Genomic DNA, 16,148 nt, shown 5'->3' on the forward strand with positions numbered 1-16,148 from the left:
TATTGAGTTGCTTCCCCCTCCCCCTTTCACCTGGATTCACCTGGTTAGTCTGTCATGGAAAGACCAGGTGTTCTTAATGTTTTGTTCGCTCAGTGATCTCCCTCCCTCCCTCCCTGAGTGTGTACATGTGTCTGTGTGTGTATCCGTGTAGCCCTACGTGTGTGTGTGTGTGTGTGTGTGTGTGTGTGTGTGTGTGTGTGTGTGTGTGTGTGTGTGTGTGTGTGTGTGTGTGTGTGTGTATGTATGTGTGTGTGTATGTGTATGTGTGTGTGTATGTGTATGTGTGTGTGTGTGTGTGTGTGTGTGCGTGCGTGTGTGTGTGTTACCACTAACCTGCAGACGAGCGTGGCGATGATGACACACCAGGCTGTACAACAGCAGTCAGGGTTGGGGGGCTGGTGTGTGTGTGAGTGAGAACGTGTGTCGTCGTGGGTCTTGCGTCGTCGGCAGCACAGCCAGAAAGAGTAGAAGAGGAGGAAGAGGAGATCCAGAGCCAGACAAACCAACGCTAGTCCGCCTAGCAACAGCACCGACTGGGGAGAGAGAGAGAGAGAGACAGACAGGATATGACATCACAAGTCAGTAATCCCATTTTGGCCCTGTACAGAAACAAGCCTTTCCAACTGGACACAAACTGGTTGAATCTACGTTGCTTCCACGTCATTTCAACAACAACAACAACAACCAACAACAACAACAACCACCACAACAACAACAACAACCAACAACAACAATCAACAACCACCACAACAACAACAACCAACAACAACCACAACAACAACAACAACCAACAACAACAATCAACAACCACAACAACAACAACCACCACAACCACAACAACCACAACAACAACCACCACAACAACAACAACAACCAACAACCACAACAACAACAACAACAACCACAACAACAACCACCACAACAACAACAACAACCAACAACCAACAACCACCACAACAACAACAACAACCAACAACCAACAACCACCACAACAACAACCACCACAACAACAACAACAACCAACAACCACCACAACCACCACAACCACAACAACAACCACCACAACAACAACAACAACCAACCACCACAACCACAACAACCACCAACAACAACAATCAACAACCACCACAACAACAACAACCAACAACAACCACAACAACAACCAACAACCACCACAACAACAACCAACAACAACCACAACAACCAACAACCACCACAACAACAACAACAACAACCACCACAACAACAACAACAACCAACAACAACAATCAACAACCACAACAACAACAACCACCACAACAACAACAACAACAACCAACAACCACCACAACAACAACAACAACAACCACCACAACAACAACAACAACCAACAACAACAATCAACAACCACAACAACAACAACCACCACAACAACAACAACAACCAACAACAACAATCAACAACCACCACAACAACAACAACCAACAACAACAATCAACAACCACAACAACAACAACCACCACAACAACAACAACAACCAACAACAACAATCAACAACCACCACAACAACCACAACAACCACAACAAGCAGAACAACAACAACAACAACAACAACAACAAGTCTCAAATGTGATGACGTTGAATTAAACGTGGAAAACTGATTAACAGAAAGACATCAACATAATGGAATCTGGGGAATGTTTGTCTTTTCTTTCCGCTTTCCACCTTTTTTAACCTTTAAATCAACTGACTCTAGGTTCAAACACAGTGTTGAATCCACGTTAAATCAACTGACTCTAGGTTCAAACACAGTGTTGAATCCACGTTAAATCAACTGACTCTAGGTTCAAACACAGTGTTGAATCCACGTTAAATCAACTGACTTTAGGTTCAAACACAGTGTTGAATCCACGTTAAATCAACTGACTTTAGGTTCAAACACAGTGTTGAATCCACGTTAAATCAACTGACTTTAGGTTCAAACACAGTGTTGAATCCACGTTAAATCAACTGACTCTAGGTTCAAACACAGTGTTGAATCCACGTTAAATCAACTGACTTTAGGTTCAAACACAGTGTTGAATCCACGTTAAATCAACTGACTTTAGGTTCAAACACAGTGTTGAATCCACGTTAAATCAACTGACTTTAGGTTCAAACACAGTGTTGAATCCACGTTAAATCAACTGACTCTAGGTTCAAACACAGTGTTGAATCCACGTTAAATCAACTGACTCTAGGTTCAAACACAGTGTTGAATCCACGTTAAATCAACTGACTCTAGGTTCAAACACAGTGTTGAATCCACGTTAAATCAACTGACTCTAGGTTCAAACACAGTGTTGAATCCACGTTAAATCAACTGACTTTAGGTTCAAACACAGTGTTGAATCCACGTTAAATCAACTGACTTTAGGTTCAAACACAGTGTTGAATCCACGTTAAATCAACTGACTTTAGGTTCAAACACAGTGTTGAATCCACGTTAAATCAACTGACTTTAGGTTCAAACACAGTGTTGAATCCACGTTAAATCAACTGACTTTAGGTTCAAACACAGTGTTGAATCCACGTTAAATCAACTGACTCTAGGTTCAAACACAGTGTTGAATCCACGTTAAATCAACTGACTCTAGGTTCAGACACAGTGTTGAATCCACGTTAAATCAACTGACTCTAGGTTCAAACACAGTGTTGAATCCACGTTAAATCAACTGACTCTAGGTTCAAACACAGTGTTGAATCCACGTTAGAGGACGAGTCAATCTAATGTTAAATCAACTGACTCTAGGTTCAAACACAGTGTTGAATCCACGTTAGAGGACGAGTCAATCTAATGTTAAATCAACTGACTCTAGGTTCAAACACAGTGTTGAATCCACGTTAAATCAACTGACTCTAGGTTCAAACACAGTGTTGAATCCACGTTAAATCAACTGACTCTAGGTTCAAACACAGTGTTGAATCCACGTTAAATCAACTGACTCTAGGTTCAAACACAGTGTTGAATCCACGTTAAATCAACTGACTCTAGGTTCAAACACAGTGTTGAATCCACGTTAGAGGACGAGTCAATCTAATGTTAAATCAACTGACTCTAGGATCAAACACAGTGTTGAATCCACGTTAGAGGACGAGTCAATCTAATGTTAAATCAACTGACTTTAGGATCAAACACAGTGTTGAATCCACGTTAGAGGACGAGTCAATCTAATGTTAAATCAACTGACTTTAGGTTCAAACACAGTGTTGAATCCACGTTAAATCAACTGACTTTAGGTTCAAACACAGTGTTGAATCCACGTTAAATCAACTGACTCTAGGTTCAAACACAGTGTTGAATCCACGTTAAATCAACTGACTCTAGGTTCAAACACAGTGTTGAATCCACGTTAAATCAACTGACTCTAGGTTCAAACACAGTGTTGAATCCACGTTAAATCAACTGACTCTACGTTCAAACACAGTGTTGAATCCACGTTAAATCAACTGACTCTAGGTTCAGACACAGTGTTGAATCCACGTTAAATCAACTGACTCTAGGTTCAAACACAGTGTTGAATCCACGTTAGAGGACGAGTCAATCTAATGTTAAATCAACTGACTCTAGGTTCAAACACAGTGTTGAATCCACGTTAGAGGACGAGTCAATCTAATGTTAAATCAACTGACTCTAGGTTCAAACACAGTGTTGAATCCACGTTAAATCAACTGACTCTAGGTTCAAACACAGTGTTGAATCCACGTTAAATCAACTGACTCTAGGTTCAAACACAGTGTTGAATCCACGTTAGAGGACGAGTCAATCTAATGTTAAATCAACTGACTCTAGGTTCAAACACAGTGTTGAATCCACGTTAAATCAACTGACTCTAGGTTCAAACACAGTGTTGAATCCACGTTAAATCAACTGACTCTAGGTTCAAACACAGTGTTGAATCCACGTTAGAGGACGAGTCAATCTAATGTTGAATCTAATGTAGACGTTGAACTGACGTCCGCGCCCGGCGGGCTGCTCCCTTTTCTGGGGGCCATTTTGACAGAAACACAAGAGGCGGGGGAAATGGAGGAAAGAGGATAAGATGTCACAATGAGGGTTGTAAGGTACAGGAAGAGAAGAGGAAGTTGATTGTAAATTAACACAAAGCGGCCGCAAGTGAACACCCCCCCCCCCCCCCCCCCCCCCGCCAACCATCACTAACTCCTACAGTAGGATCTCGTGTAGAGCTGAACTTTATAGATACAGATGTCAGATCTTCATTTGGTTGCAGATCATTTTCCTGTTGAAATTCAAATGAGCCTGGTGATTTAGATGTGTTCACTGCAAACCCTGCAGCTCTCCTTCTCTCCATGCAGGGGCAGTCGAGTCAATGAGGCAGGTATCAAAATCATCCTCCCTCTCGCTCCCAAAATCATCCTCCCTCTCACCCAAATTCATCCTCCCTCTCATCCAAATTCATCCTCCCTCTCGCCCAAAATCATCCTCCCTCTCACCCAAAATTATCCTCCCTCTCGCCCAAAATCATCCTCCCTCTCACCCAAAATTATCCTCCCTCTCGCCCAAAATCATCCTCCCTCTCACCCAAAATTATCCTCCCTCTCGCCCAAAATCATCCTCCCTCTCACCCAAAATCATCCTCCCTCTCGCCCAAAATCATCCTCCCTCTCACCCAAAATCATCCTCCCTCTCGCCCAAAATCATCCTCCCTCTCACCCAAAATCATCCTCGACATACAAGTATCAAGTGTATTCCTACAGTAGGCGCCACCTAAACTATAGTCTACTGTAGTCTATCAAAACTAATCCATCTAAACTATAGTCTACTGTAGACTATCAAAACTAATCCACCTAAACTATCAAAACTAATCCCCCTAAACTATAGTCTACTGTAGTCTATCAAAACTAATCCACCTAAACTATAGTCTACTGTAGACTATCAAAACTAATCCACCTAAACTATAGTCTACTGTAGACTATCAAAACTAATCCACCTAAACTAACAAAACCAATCCAACTAAACTAGTTTACTGTAGACTATCAAAACTAATCCACCTAAACTATCAAAACTAATCCACCTAAACTATAGTCTACTGTAGTCTATCAAAACTAATCCACCTAAACTATCAAAACTAATCCACCTAAACTATAGTCTACTGTAGTATATCAAAACTAATCCACCTAAACTATAGTCTACTATAGTCTATCAAAACTAATCCACCTAAACTATAGTCTACTGTAGTCTATCAAAACTAATCCACCTAAACTATAGTCTACTATAGACTATCAAAACTAATCCACCTAAACTATAGTCTACTGTAGTCTATCAAAACTAATACACCTAAACTATAGTCTACTACAGTCTATCAAAACGAATCCACCTAAACTATAGTCTACTGTAGAGTATTAAAACTAATCCATCTAAACTATAGTCTACTATAGTCTATCAAAACTAATCCACCTAAACTATAGTCTACTATAGACTATCAAAACTAATCCAGATGTAAAGATGGCATTGAGACTAGTGAGGTAGAGAAACACAGCTCATGATTTTTCACATCTACATTATATATATATTATTGAAAAGAGGACATCTGAAGGTTTCTAGTTAACCTAAGGTTATGAATCAACTGTCAAAATGTAATTTAATCGTGGCCTGGGGTGGTGAGAGAGAGAAAGAGAGAGAGAGAGAGAAAGAGAGGAAGAGAGAGAGAGAGAGAGAAAGAGAGAGAGAGAAAGAGAGGAAGAGAGAGAGAGAGAAAGAGAGAGAGAAAGAGAGAGAGAGAGAGAGAAAGAGAGGAAGAGAGAGAGAGAGAGAGAGAGAAAGAGATGAAGAGAGAGAGAGAGAGAGAGGAAGAGAGAGAGAGAGAGAGAGAGAGAGAGAGAGAAAGAGAGAGAAAGAGAGAGAGAGAGAGAGAGAAAGAGAGAGAGAGAGAAAGAGAGAGAGAGAAAGAGAGAGCGAGAGGTGTTTGTCTGACTCAAAAAAACAGAGGAAGAGAGATGTTTGTCTGACTCAAAAAAACAGAGAAAGAGAGAACCAGATGAGGGAGAGCAGGAGGGGGATGGGAGAATTATGCATGTCTGGCAGAAGATGAAAGGAAAGAGAGAGAGAAAGAAGGGAGGGGCCGCCAAAGGTTTGAACTATGAGTAGCTTGTTGACGAAGCATGTGACATAACATTATATATGGTGTATGGTCTTTATCTGTGACATGATATAACACATGATGTGTCTGCTCTGAAAGCTCCCCTTCCTCCAGGATACACATGGAACAGCATTCTGCTCCGGAACACACCCGGGACAATGTCTGTAGGTTCCGGAATAGTGGACAGGAATTCAGCAGCTGCTGACAACAATCTAAGACAAGTTCCAAAGGAATTGTGATGCGGGTGAAGAGATACCATCTTCACACAACAGCCCCAGGTGGCTGAGTTCTGGGATTATCAAGGTAGAACAGAAAACCAGCAGTACTTCGGACCCACCACGGGTAAGGTTTGAATACCCCGGCTAGCGACTAGCGTAGCTACAGTGACCCCATTAGGTCACTACACCAGGTCATTTGGATTAGCTGGACATGACGACATAAACAAATAAACAATGTCACCATCTCAACAAAACATATAGAAATGGGACACTTCTGCTCTTGAATGTTACCTCGACAGAAAGCATTCTTGTGGAATGCGAAAACAACACATTTTCTCTGCTTCCATTGATGTCTGTGTCCAGAGCCTAGTTCAATGACATCCAGAGATGGAGAGAGATAGAACCAGAGACTCTGCCATGGTACTTATCCGAACAGTAGGGCTGCCATGGTACTTATCCGAACAGTAGGGCTGCCATGGTACTTATCCGAACAGTAGGGCTGCCATGGTACTTATCCGAACAGTAGGGCTGCCATGGTACTTATCCGAACAGTAGGGCTGCCATGGTACTTATCCGAATGGTAGGGCTGCCATGGTACTTATCCGAACAGTAGGGCTGCCATGGTACTTATCCGAACGGTAGGGCTGCCATGGTACTTATCCGAACGGTAGGGCTGCCATGGTACTTATCCGAACGGTAGGGCTGCCATGGTACTTATCCGAACGGTAGGGCTGCCATGGTACTTATCCGAACAGTAGGGCTGCCATGGTACTTATCCGAACGGTAGGGCTGCCATGGTACTTATCCGAACAGTAGGGCTGCCATGGTACTTATCCGAACAGTAGGGCTGCCATGGTACTTATCCGAACAGTAGGGCTGCCATGGTACTTATCCGAACAGTAGGGCTGCCATGGTACTTATCCGAACAGTAGGGCTGCCATGGTACTTATCCGAACGGTAGGGCTGCCATGGTACTTATCCGAACGGTAGGGCTGCCATGGTACTTATCCGAACGGTAGGGCTGCCATGGTACTTATCCGAACGGTAGGGCTGCCATGGTACTTATCCGAACAGTAGGGCTGCCATGGTACTTATCCGAACAGTAGGGCTGCCATGGTACTTATCCGAACGGTAGGGCTGCCATGGTACTTATCCGAACGGTAGGGCTGCCATGGTACTTATCCGAACGGTAGGGCTGCCATGGTACTTATCCGAACGGTAGGGCTGCCATGGTACTTATCCGAACAGTAGGGCTGCCATGGTACTTATCCGAACAGTAGGGCTGCCATGGTACTTATCCGAACAGTAGGGCTGCCATGGTACTTATCCGAACAGTAGGGCTGCCATGGTACTTATCCGAACAGTAGGGCTGCCATGGTACTTATCCGAACGGTAGGGCTGCCATGGTACTTATCCGAACGGTAGGGCTGCCATGGTACTTATCCGAACAGTAGGGCTGCCATGGTACTTATCCGAACAGTAGGGCTGCCATGGTACTTATCCGAACAGTAGGGCTGCCATGGTACTTATCCGAACCGTAGGGCTGCCATGGTACTTATCCGAACAGTAGGGCTGCCATGGTACTTATCCGAACAGTAGGGCTGCCATGGTACTTATCCGAACAGTAGGGCTGCCATGGTACTTATCCGAACAGTAGGGCTGTTAACTCCGGTGTCCTCGCTACATTTCCAACCTGGCCCTCATACCATCATGGCCAGCTAATCATCCCTAGCTTTCGATTGGCTGATTCGTCCCCTCTCCTCTTCCCCAGGTTGTTGCTGTAAATGAAAATGTGACCCAGTCAAATGAGTCAACTGACCCAGTCAAATAAGGGTCAATAAATAAAATGTCAACTTTGGGTATGAAAAAAAAACCCTGATCAAACTCCACCTCTTCCTCACTTTTCCTTCGGTGGTTCATCAATGTGTCATTCTGGTCATCAGCTAAGGTAGCCTCTGTAGCTAACCACTGTAGCTAACCACTGTAGCTAACCACTGTAGCTAACCACTGATGCTAACCACTGATGCTAACCACTGATGCTAACCACTGTAGCTAACCACTGTAGCTAACCACTGTAGCTAACCACTGTAGCTAACCACTGATGCTAACCACTGTAGCTAACCACTGATGCTAACCACTGTAGCTAACCACTGTAGCTAACCACTGATGCTAACCACTGATGCTAACCACTGATGCTAACCACTGTAGCTAACCACTGATGCTAACCACTGTAGCTAACCAGTAGCTCCTCCAGTATGTGTTGACGCCATTTCACAGGATCTCATTTTGGACGGAAGCTGTAGGGAACGGTAAGAAACGGCACCTCAGTAGCCAAATATCTTCTTCATCCATCTATCTTGTGTTTGTAAAGCATTACATGACCTGGTAGGATGGTGCATCGATCAGTTATACCGTTTAAAGCCCACATTGTTGCCCAAAGTCGACTTTTAATAAATACTACCATGGGAACAGAGGAGACAGTACTACCCTACAGAACAGACAGTCACTGATGTGACACCAGAGTGCGACAGAAGATAAATTAAATTATTATTGTTAAATGGACCACAAGAATCGATTCCAAACCCACAGCCCAGGTCCCTTTCCCCTGGCTATACTGTAGCAGTGTGTAGTGTCCATTCCATCCTGTTAGGTCAATTAGGGTTCAATTCCAACCCCACAGCCCAGGTCCCTTTCCCCTGGCTATACTGTAGCAGTGTATAGTGTCCATTCCATCCTGTTAGGTCAATTAGGGTTCAATTCCAAACCCACAGCCCAGGTCCAATTCCCCTGGCTATACTGTAGCAGTGTATAGTGTCCATTCCATCCTGTTAGGTCAATTAGGGTTCAATTCCAAACCCACAGCCCAGGTCCCTTTCCCCTGGCTATACTGTAGCAGTGTGTAGTGTCCATTCCATCCTGTTAGGTCAATTACGGTTCAATTCCAAACCCACAGCCCAGGTCCCTTTCCCCTGGCTATACTGTAGCAGTGTATAGTGTCCATTCCATCCTGTTAGGTCAATTAGGGTTCAATTCCAAACCCACAGCCCAGGTCCCTTTCCCCTGGCTATACTGTAGCAGTGTATAGTGTCCATTCCATCCTGTTAGGTCAATTAGGGTTCAATTCCAACCCACAGCCCAGGTCCCTTTCCCCTGGCTATACTGTAGCAGTGTGTAGTGTCCATTCCATCCTGTTAGGTCAATTACGGTTCAATTCCAAACCCACAGCCCAGGTCCCTTTCCCCTGGCTATACTGTAGCAGTGTATAGTGTCCATTCCATCCTGTTAGGTCAATTACGGTTCAATTCCAAACCCACAGCCCAGGTCCCTTTCCCCTGGCTATACTGTAGCAGTGTATAGTGTCCATTCCATCCTGTTAGGTCAATTAGGGTTCAATTCCAACCCACAGCCCAGGTCCCTTTCCCCTGGATATACTGTAGCAGTGTGTAGTGTCCATTCCATCCTGTTAGGTCAATTAGGGTTCAATTCCAACCCCACAGCCCAGGTCCCTTTCCCCTGGCTATACTGTAGCAGTGTATAGTGTCCATTCCATCCTGTTAGGTCAATTAGGGTTCAATTCCAACCCACAGCCCAGGTCCCTTTCCCCTGGCTATACTGTAGCAGTGTGTAGTGTCCATTCCATCCTGTTAGGTCAATTAGGGTTCAATTCCAACCCCACAGCCCAGGTCCCTTTCCCCTGGATATACTGTAGCAGTGTATAGTGTCCATTCCATCCTGTTAGATCAATTAGGGTTCAATTCCAAACCACAGCCCAGGTCCCTTTCCCCTGGCTATACTGTAGCAGTGTATAGTGTCCATTCCATCCTGTTAGATCAATTAGGGTTCAATTCCAAACCACAGCCCAGGTCCCTTTCCCCTGGCTATACTGTAGCAGTGTATAGTGTCCATTCCATCCTGTTAGGTCAATTAGGGTTCAATTCCAACCCCACAGCCCAGGTCCCTTTCCCCTGGCTATACTGTAGCAGTGTGTCAGCTCGGGGCGGCAGGGTAGCCTAGTGGTTAGAGCGTTGGACTAGTAACCGGAAGGTTGTGAGTTCAAACCCCTGAGCTGACAAGGTACAAATCTGTCGTTCTGCCCCTGAACAGGCAGTTAACCCACTGTTCCCAGGCCGTCATTGAAAATAAGAATTTGTTCTTAACTGACTTGCCTGGTTAAATAAAGGTAAAATAAAATAAAAAATAAAAGTAGTGTCCATTCCATCCTGTTAGGTCAATTAGGGTTCAATTCCAACCCCAGCATAATATAATAATATATATAATAATATACAGCGCCTTCCGAAAGTATTCAGACCCCTTGACTTTTTCCACATTTTGTTACATTACAGCCGTATCTAAAATGGATTTAAAAAACTAAATATATATATATATATTCTCAGCAATATACACACAATGCCCCATAAAGACAAAGCAAATTTATGCAAAATAAAAATCAGAAATACATAATTTTTTACATAAGTTTTCAGACCCTTTGCTATGAGACTCGAAATTGAGCTCTGATGCATCCTGTTTCCATTGATCATCCTTGAGATGTTTCTACAACTTGATTGTGTGGTAAATGTAATTGATTGGACATGATTTGGGAAGGCACACACCTGTCTATATAAGGTCCCAGAGTTGACAGTGAATGTCAGAGCAAAAACCAAGTCATGAGGTCAAAGGAACTGTCAGTAAAGCTTTTTTTCGGCGGCAGGGACTGGGAGACTAATCAGGATCGAGGCAAAGATGAACGGAGCAGGGTAGAGAGAGATCCTTTTTTTTTTAATTATCACACTTTTTCTCCCCGATTTCGTCATATCCAATTACAATCTTGTCTCATCGCTGCAACTCCCCAACGGGTTTGGGAGAGGCGAAGGTCGAGTCATGTCCTCTGAAACATGACCTGCCAAACCTCGCTCCTTAACGCCGGCCCACTGCACCCGGGCACCAGCTGCACCAATGTGTCGGAGGAAACACTGTTCAATTGACTACTGAGGTCAGCCTGCAGGTGCCCGGCCCGCCACAAGGAGTCGCTAGAGCGCGATGAGCTAAGTAAAAAAAAAAACTGGCCAAACCCTCCCCTAACCCGGACAACGCAGAGACAATTGTGCGTCACCCTATGGGACTCCCGGTCACGGCCGGTTCTGACACAGCCTGAGATCGAACCCGGGTTTGTAGTGACGCATCAAGCACTGCGATGCAGTACCTTAGACCACTGCGCCACTCAGGAGGCGTACAGAGAGATCCTTAATGAAAACCTCAGGACCTCAGACTGGGGTGAAGGTTCACCTTCCAACAGGACAACGACCCCAAGCACACAGCCAAGATAACGCAGAGGTGGCTTTGGGACAAGTCTCTGAATGTCCTTGAGTGGCCCGACCAGACCCCGGACTTGAACCCGATCAAACCTCTCTGGAGAGACCTGAAAATAGCTGTGCAGCAACGGTCCCCATCCAACCTGACAGAGCTTGAGAAGATCTGCAGAGAAGAATGGGAGAAACTCCCCAAATACAGGTGTGCCAAGCTTTTTGCTTTGTCATTATGGGGTATGGTGAGGGATTGATGAGGGGGAAAAAACGATTTAATCCATTTTAGAATAAGGCCTTAACGCAACAAAATGTGTAAAAAGTCAAGGGGTCTGAATACTTTCTGAAGGTTCTGTATGTCTTATAGGAGGCAATTTTATCCAAGCGACTTAGAGAGTCATGCTTGGACACAGAATCACGACATGCATCGATTCCACATATTAATAGTATCCTTTCGGTGAGTGAGGGTAGAGTGAAGGGAGAGAGAAGGGGATTTGGGACTGAGCCTAGGTGTGTAGAGAGTGGCTATTGGAGGGGGGGCTGGTAGGGGTGACAGTGGGAGAGAAAAGGGGATTTGGGACTGAGCCTAGGTGTGTAGAGAGTGGCTATTGGAGGGGGGGGGCTGGTAGGGGTGACAGTGGGAGAGAGAAGGGGGTTTTGGGACTGAGCCTAGGTGTGTAGAGAGTGGCTATTGGAGGGGGGGCTGGTAGGGGTGACAGTGGGAGAGAGAAGGGGATTTGGGACTGAGCCTAGGTGTGTAGAGAGTGGCTATTGGAGGGGGGGCTGGTAGGGGTGACAGTGGGAGAGAGAAGGGGGTTTTGGGACTGAGCCTAGGTGTGTAGAGAGTGGCTATTGGAGGGGGGGCTGGTAGGGGTGACAGTGGGAGAGAGAAGGGGATTTGGGACTGAGCCTAGGTGTGTAGAGAGTGGCTATTGGAGGGGGGGCTGGTAGGGTTGACAGTGGGAGAGAGAAGGGGGTTTTGGGACTGAGCCTAGGTGTGTAGAGAGTGGCTATTGGAGGGGGGGCTGGTAGGGGTGACAGTGGGAGAGAGAAGGGGGTTTTGGGACTGAGCCTAGGTGTGTAGAGAGTGGCTATTGGAGGGGGGGCTGGTAGGGGTGACAGTGGGAGAGAGAAGGGGGTTTTGGGACTGAGCCTAGGTGTGTAGAGAGTGGCTATTGGAGGGGGGGCTGGTAGGGGTGACAGTGGGAGAGAGAAGGGGGTTTTGGGACTGAGCCTAGGTGTGTAGAGAGTGGCTATTGGAGGGGGGGCTGGTAGGGGTGACAGTGGGAGAGAGAAGGGGGTTTTGGGACTGAGCCTAGGTGTGTAGAGAGTGGCTATTGGAGGGGGGGCTGGTAGGGGTGACAGTGGGAGAGAGAAGGGGGTTTTGGGACTGAGCCTAGGTGTGTAGAGAGTGGCTATTGGAGGGGGGGCTGGTAGGGGTGACAGTGGGAGAGAGAAGGGGATTTTGGGACTGAGCCTAGGTGTGTAGAGAGTGGCTATTGGAGGGGGGGCTGGTAGGGGTGACAGTGGGAGAGAGAAGGGGATTTGGGACTGACCTAGGTGTGTAGAGAGTGGCTATTGGAGGGGGGGCTGGTAGGGGTGACAGTGGGAGAGAGAAGGGGGTTTTGGGACTGGGCCTAGGTGTGTAGAGAGTGGCTATTGGAGGGGGGGCTGGTAGGGGTGACAGTGGGAGAGAGAAGGGGGTTTTGGGACTGAGCCTAGGTGTGTATTGGAGGGGGGGATGTATTTCTATTGGAATATAGAAAACCCTTAATATTTTATTAGAGAGAGAGAGAGAGACACCCACAAAGAGTTAGAGGGTGTGACATAGGTAGTGCACAGATCTGAGACCAGTTGTAAGGTCTTGGTGTCTGGTATCTATCTGGGACCAGTTGTAAAGTCTTGGTGTCTGGTATCTATCTGGGACCAGTTGTAAGGTCTTGGTGTCTGGTATCTATCTGGGTTCTGAGGTACCCGGATGTATCCGGTTTCCAGAGGAACCGGAAAGACCGCCCGTGATTTCCTCTTTCGGACACTTCATCTGAACTCCTCCTCTTCCTCCTCCTCCTCCTCCTCCTCCTCCACATTTCCTGGATCGGTTCAACAGTGCAGAAGAGAACCTCCAGCGACATGTTGTTTACCTCGTCAGGACCAGAGAGAGAAGCGCTGCTCAGTATCAGCTGTGATGTCTGATACTGTCTAACTGGAGTTAAAAAACTGTCATCCAAACTCACTGAGAGGATTACACAAAGATCAATTAGCTACTGCTCTCTCTCTGTGTGTGTGTGTGTGTGTGTGTGTGTGTGTGTGTGTGTGTGTGTGTGTATGTGTGTGTGTGTGTGTGTGTGTGTGTGTGTGTGTGTGTGTGTGTGTGTGTGTGTGTGTGTGTGTGTGTGTGTGTGTGTGTGTGTGTGTGTGGTATATCAATTAGTGGTTTAAAGGAGGCGAGGTACGATGGGGGAGGGGAGAGATAGACACCAAAGAACACAGACCTACTTTCCGCCTGGCAGAGAGTGTGTGTGTGTGTGTGTGTGACCCGACAGGATAGATCAGATCTCCTCCACTGATCTGACCCTGTTGTACAGAGAGAGGTCAGGACAGACCGCCTACTATCTCTCCAATGACAGTGGATTCCCAAGTTAAACCGTGGCACCACCTCACTGTGGTTCTGGCTCTGCCTAATGCCAGAGTCATAGAGGTATGTAGAGGGAGGGATCACTGTGGCTCTGCCTAATGCCAGAGTCATAGAGGTAGGTAGAGGGAGGGATACTGTGGTCTGGCTCTGCCTAATGCCAGAGTCATAGAGGTAGGTAGAGGGAGGGATACTGTGGTCTGGCTCTGCCTAATGCCAGAGTCATAGAGGTAGGTAGAGGGAGGGAGGGATCACTGTGGTCTGGCTCTGCCTAATGCCAGAGTCATAGAGGTAGGTAGAGGGAGGGATCACTGTGGTTCTGGCTCTGACTAATGCCAGAGTCATAGAGGTATGTAGAGGGAGGGATCACTGTGGTTCTGGCTCTGCCTAATGCCAGAGTCATAGAGGTATGTAGAGGGAGGGAGGGATCACTGTGGTCTGGCTCTGCCTAATGCCAGAGTCATAGAGGTATGTAGAGGGAGGGATCACTGTGGTTCTGGCTCTGCCTAATGCCAGAGTCATAGAGGTAGGTAGAGGGAGGGATACTGTGGTCTGGCTCTGCCTAATGCCAGAGTCATAGAGGTAGGTAGAGGGAGGGAGGGATCACTGTGGTCTGGCTCTGCCTAATGCCAGAGTCATAGAGGTAGGTAGAGGGAGGGATCACTGTGGTCTGGTTCTGCCTAATGCCAGAGTCATAGAGGTATGTAGAGGGAAAGATGTGGTTCTGGCTCTGCCTAATGCTAGAGTCATAGAGGTAGGTAGAGGGAGGGAGGGATCACTGTGGTCTGGCTCTGCCTAATGCCAGAGTCATAGAGGTATGTAGAGGGAGGGATCACTGTGGCTCTGCCTAATGCCTTTAGACCAGTGTTTCTTGATACTAGACCTGGGGATACTAGTCCTGTGGATACTAGTCCTGGGGATACTAGTCCTGGGGATACTAGTCCTGGGGATCCTAGTCCTGGGGATCCTAGTCCTGGGGATACTAATCCTGGGGAAACTAGTCCTGGGGATACTAGTCCTGGGGATACTAGTCCTGGGGACACTAGTCCTGGGGATACCAGTGTTTCTTGATACTAGTCCTGGGGATAATAGTCCTGGGAATACTAGTCCTGGGGATCCTAGTCCTGGGGATACTAGTCCTGGGGATCCTAGTCCTGGGGATACTAATCCTGGGGATCCTAGTCTTGGGGATCCTTGTCCTGGGGATACTAATCCTGGGGAAACTAGTTCTGGGGATACTAGTCCTGGGGATACTAGTCCTGGGGATACTAGTCCTGGGGATCCTAGTCCTGGGGATACTAGTCCTGGGGATCCTAGTCCTGGGGATACTAATCCTGGGGAAACTAATCCTGGGGATACTAGTCCTGGGGATACTAGTCCTGGGGATACCAGTGTTTCTTGATAATAGTCCTGGGAATACTAGTCCTGGGGATCCTAGTCCTGGGGATCCTAGTCCTGGGGATCCTAGTCCTGGGGATCCTAGTCCTGGGGATACTAGTCCTGGGGATACCAGTCTTGGGGATACTAGTCCTGGGGATACTAGTCCTGGGGATACTAGTCCTGGGGATGCTAGTCCTGGGGATACTAGTCCTGTGGATCCTAGTCCTGGGCATCCTAGTCCTGGGCATCCTAGTCCTGGGGATCCTAGTCCTGGGGATACTAATCCTGGGGATCCTAGTCCTGAGGATACTAGTCCTGGGGATCCTAGTCCTGGGGATACTAATCCTGGGGAAACTAGTCCTGGGGATACTAGTCCTGGGGATCCTATTCCTGGGGATACTAGTCCTGGGGATACTAGTCCTGGGGATACTAGTCCTGGGGATACTAGTCCTGTGGATACTAGTCCTGGGGATACTAGTCCTGTGGATACTAGTCCTGG

The 16,148-nt window shown here is 46.6% G+C and overlaps 1 protein-coding gene across 1 annotated transcript in view; it reads right to left on the minus strand.

Moving 5' to 3' along the window:
- LOC110516737 (protein tweety homolog 3) overlaps positions 1–16,148 on the minus strand; it is a 68,187-nt gene that overhangs the window by 39,241 nt on the left and 12,798 nt on the right. Inside the window, exon 2 of the mRNA XM_036948488.1 lies at positions 334–533. Coding sequence (XP_036804383.1) covers positions 334–533 — 200 coding nt within the window. The remainder of the gene's footprint in view (positions 1–333; positions 534–16,148) is intronic.

The sequence above is a fragment of the Oncorhynchus mykiss genome, chromosome 17 (assembly GCF_013265735.2).
Source record: "Oncorhynchus mykiss isolate Arlee chromosome 17, USDA_OmykA_1.1, whole genome shotgun sequence".
Lineage (NCBI taxonomy): Eukaryota > Metazoa > Chordata > Actinopteri > Salmoniformes > Salmonidae > Oncorhynchus > Oncorhynchus mykiss.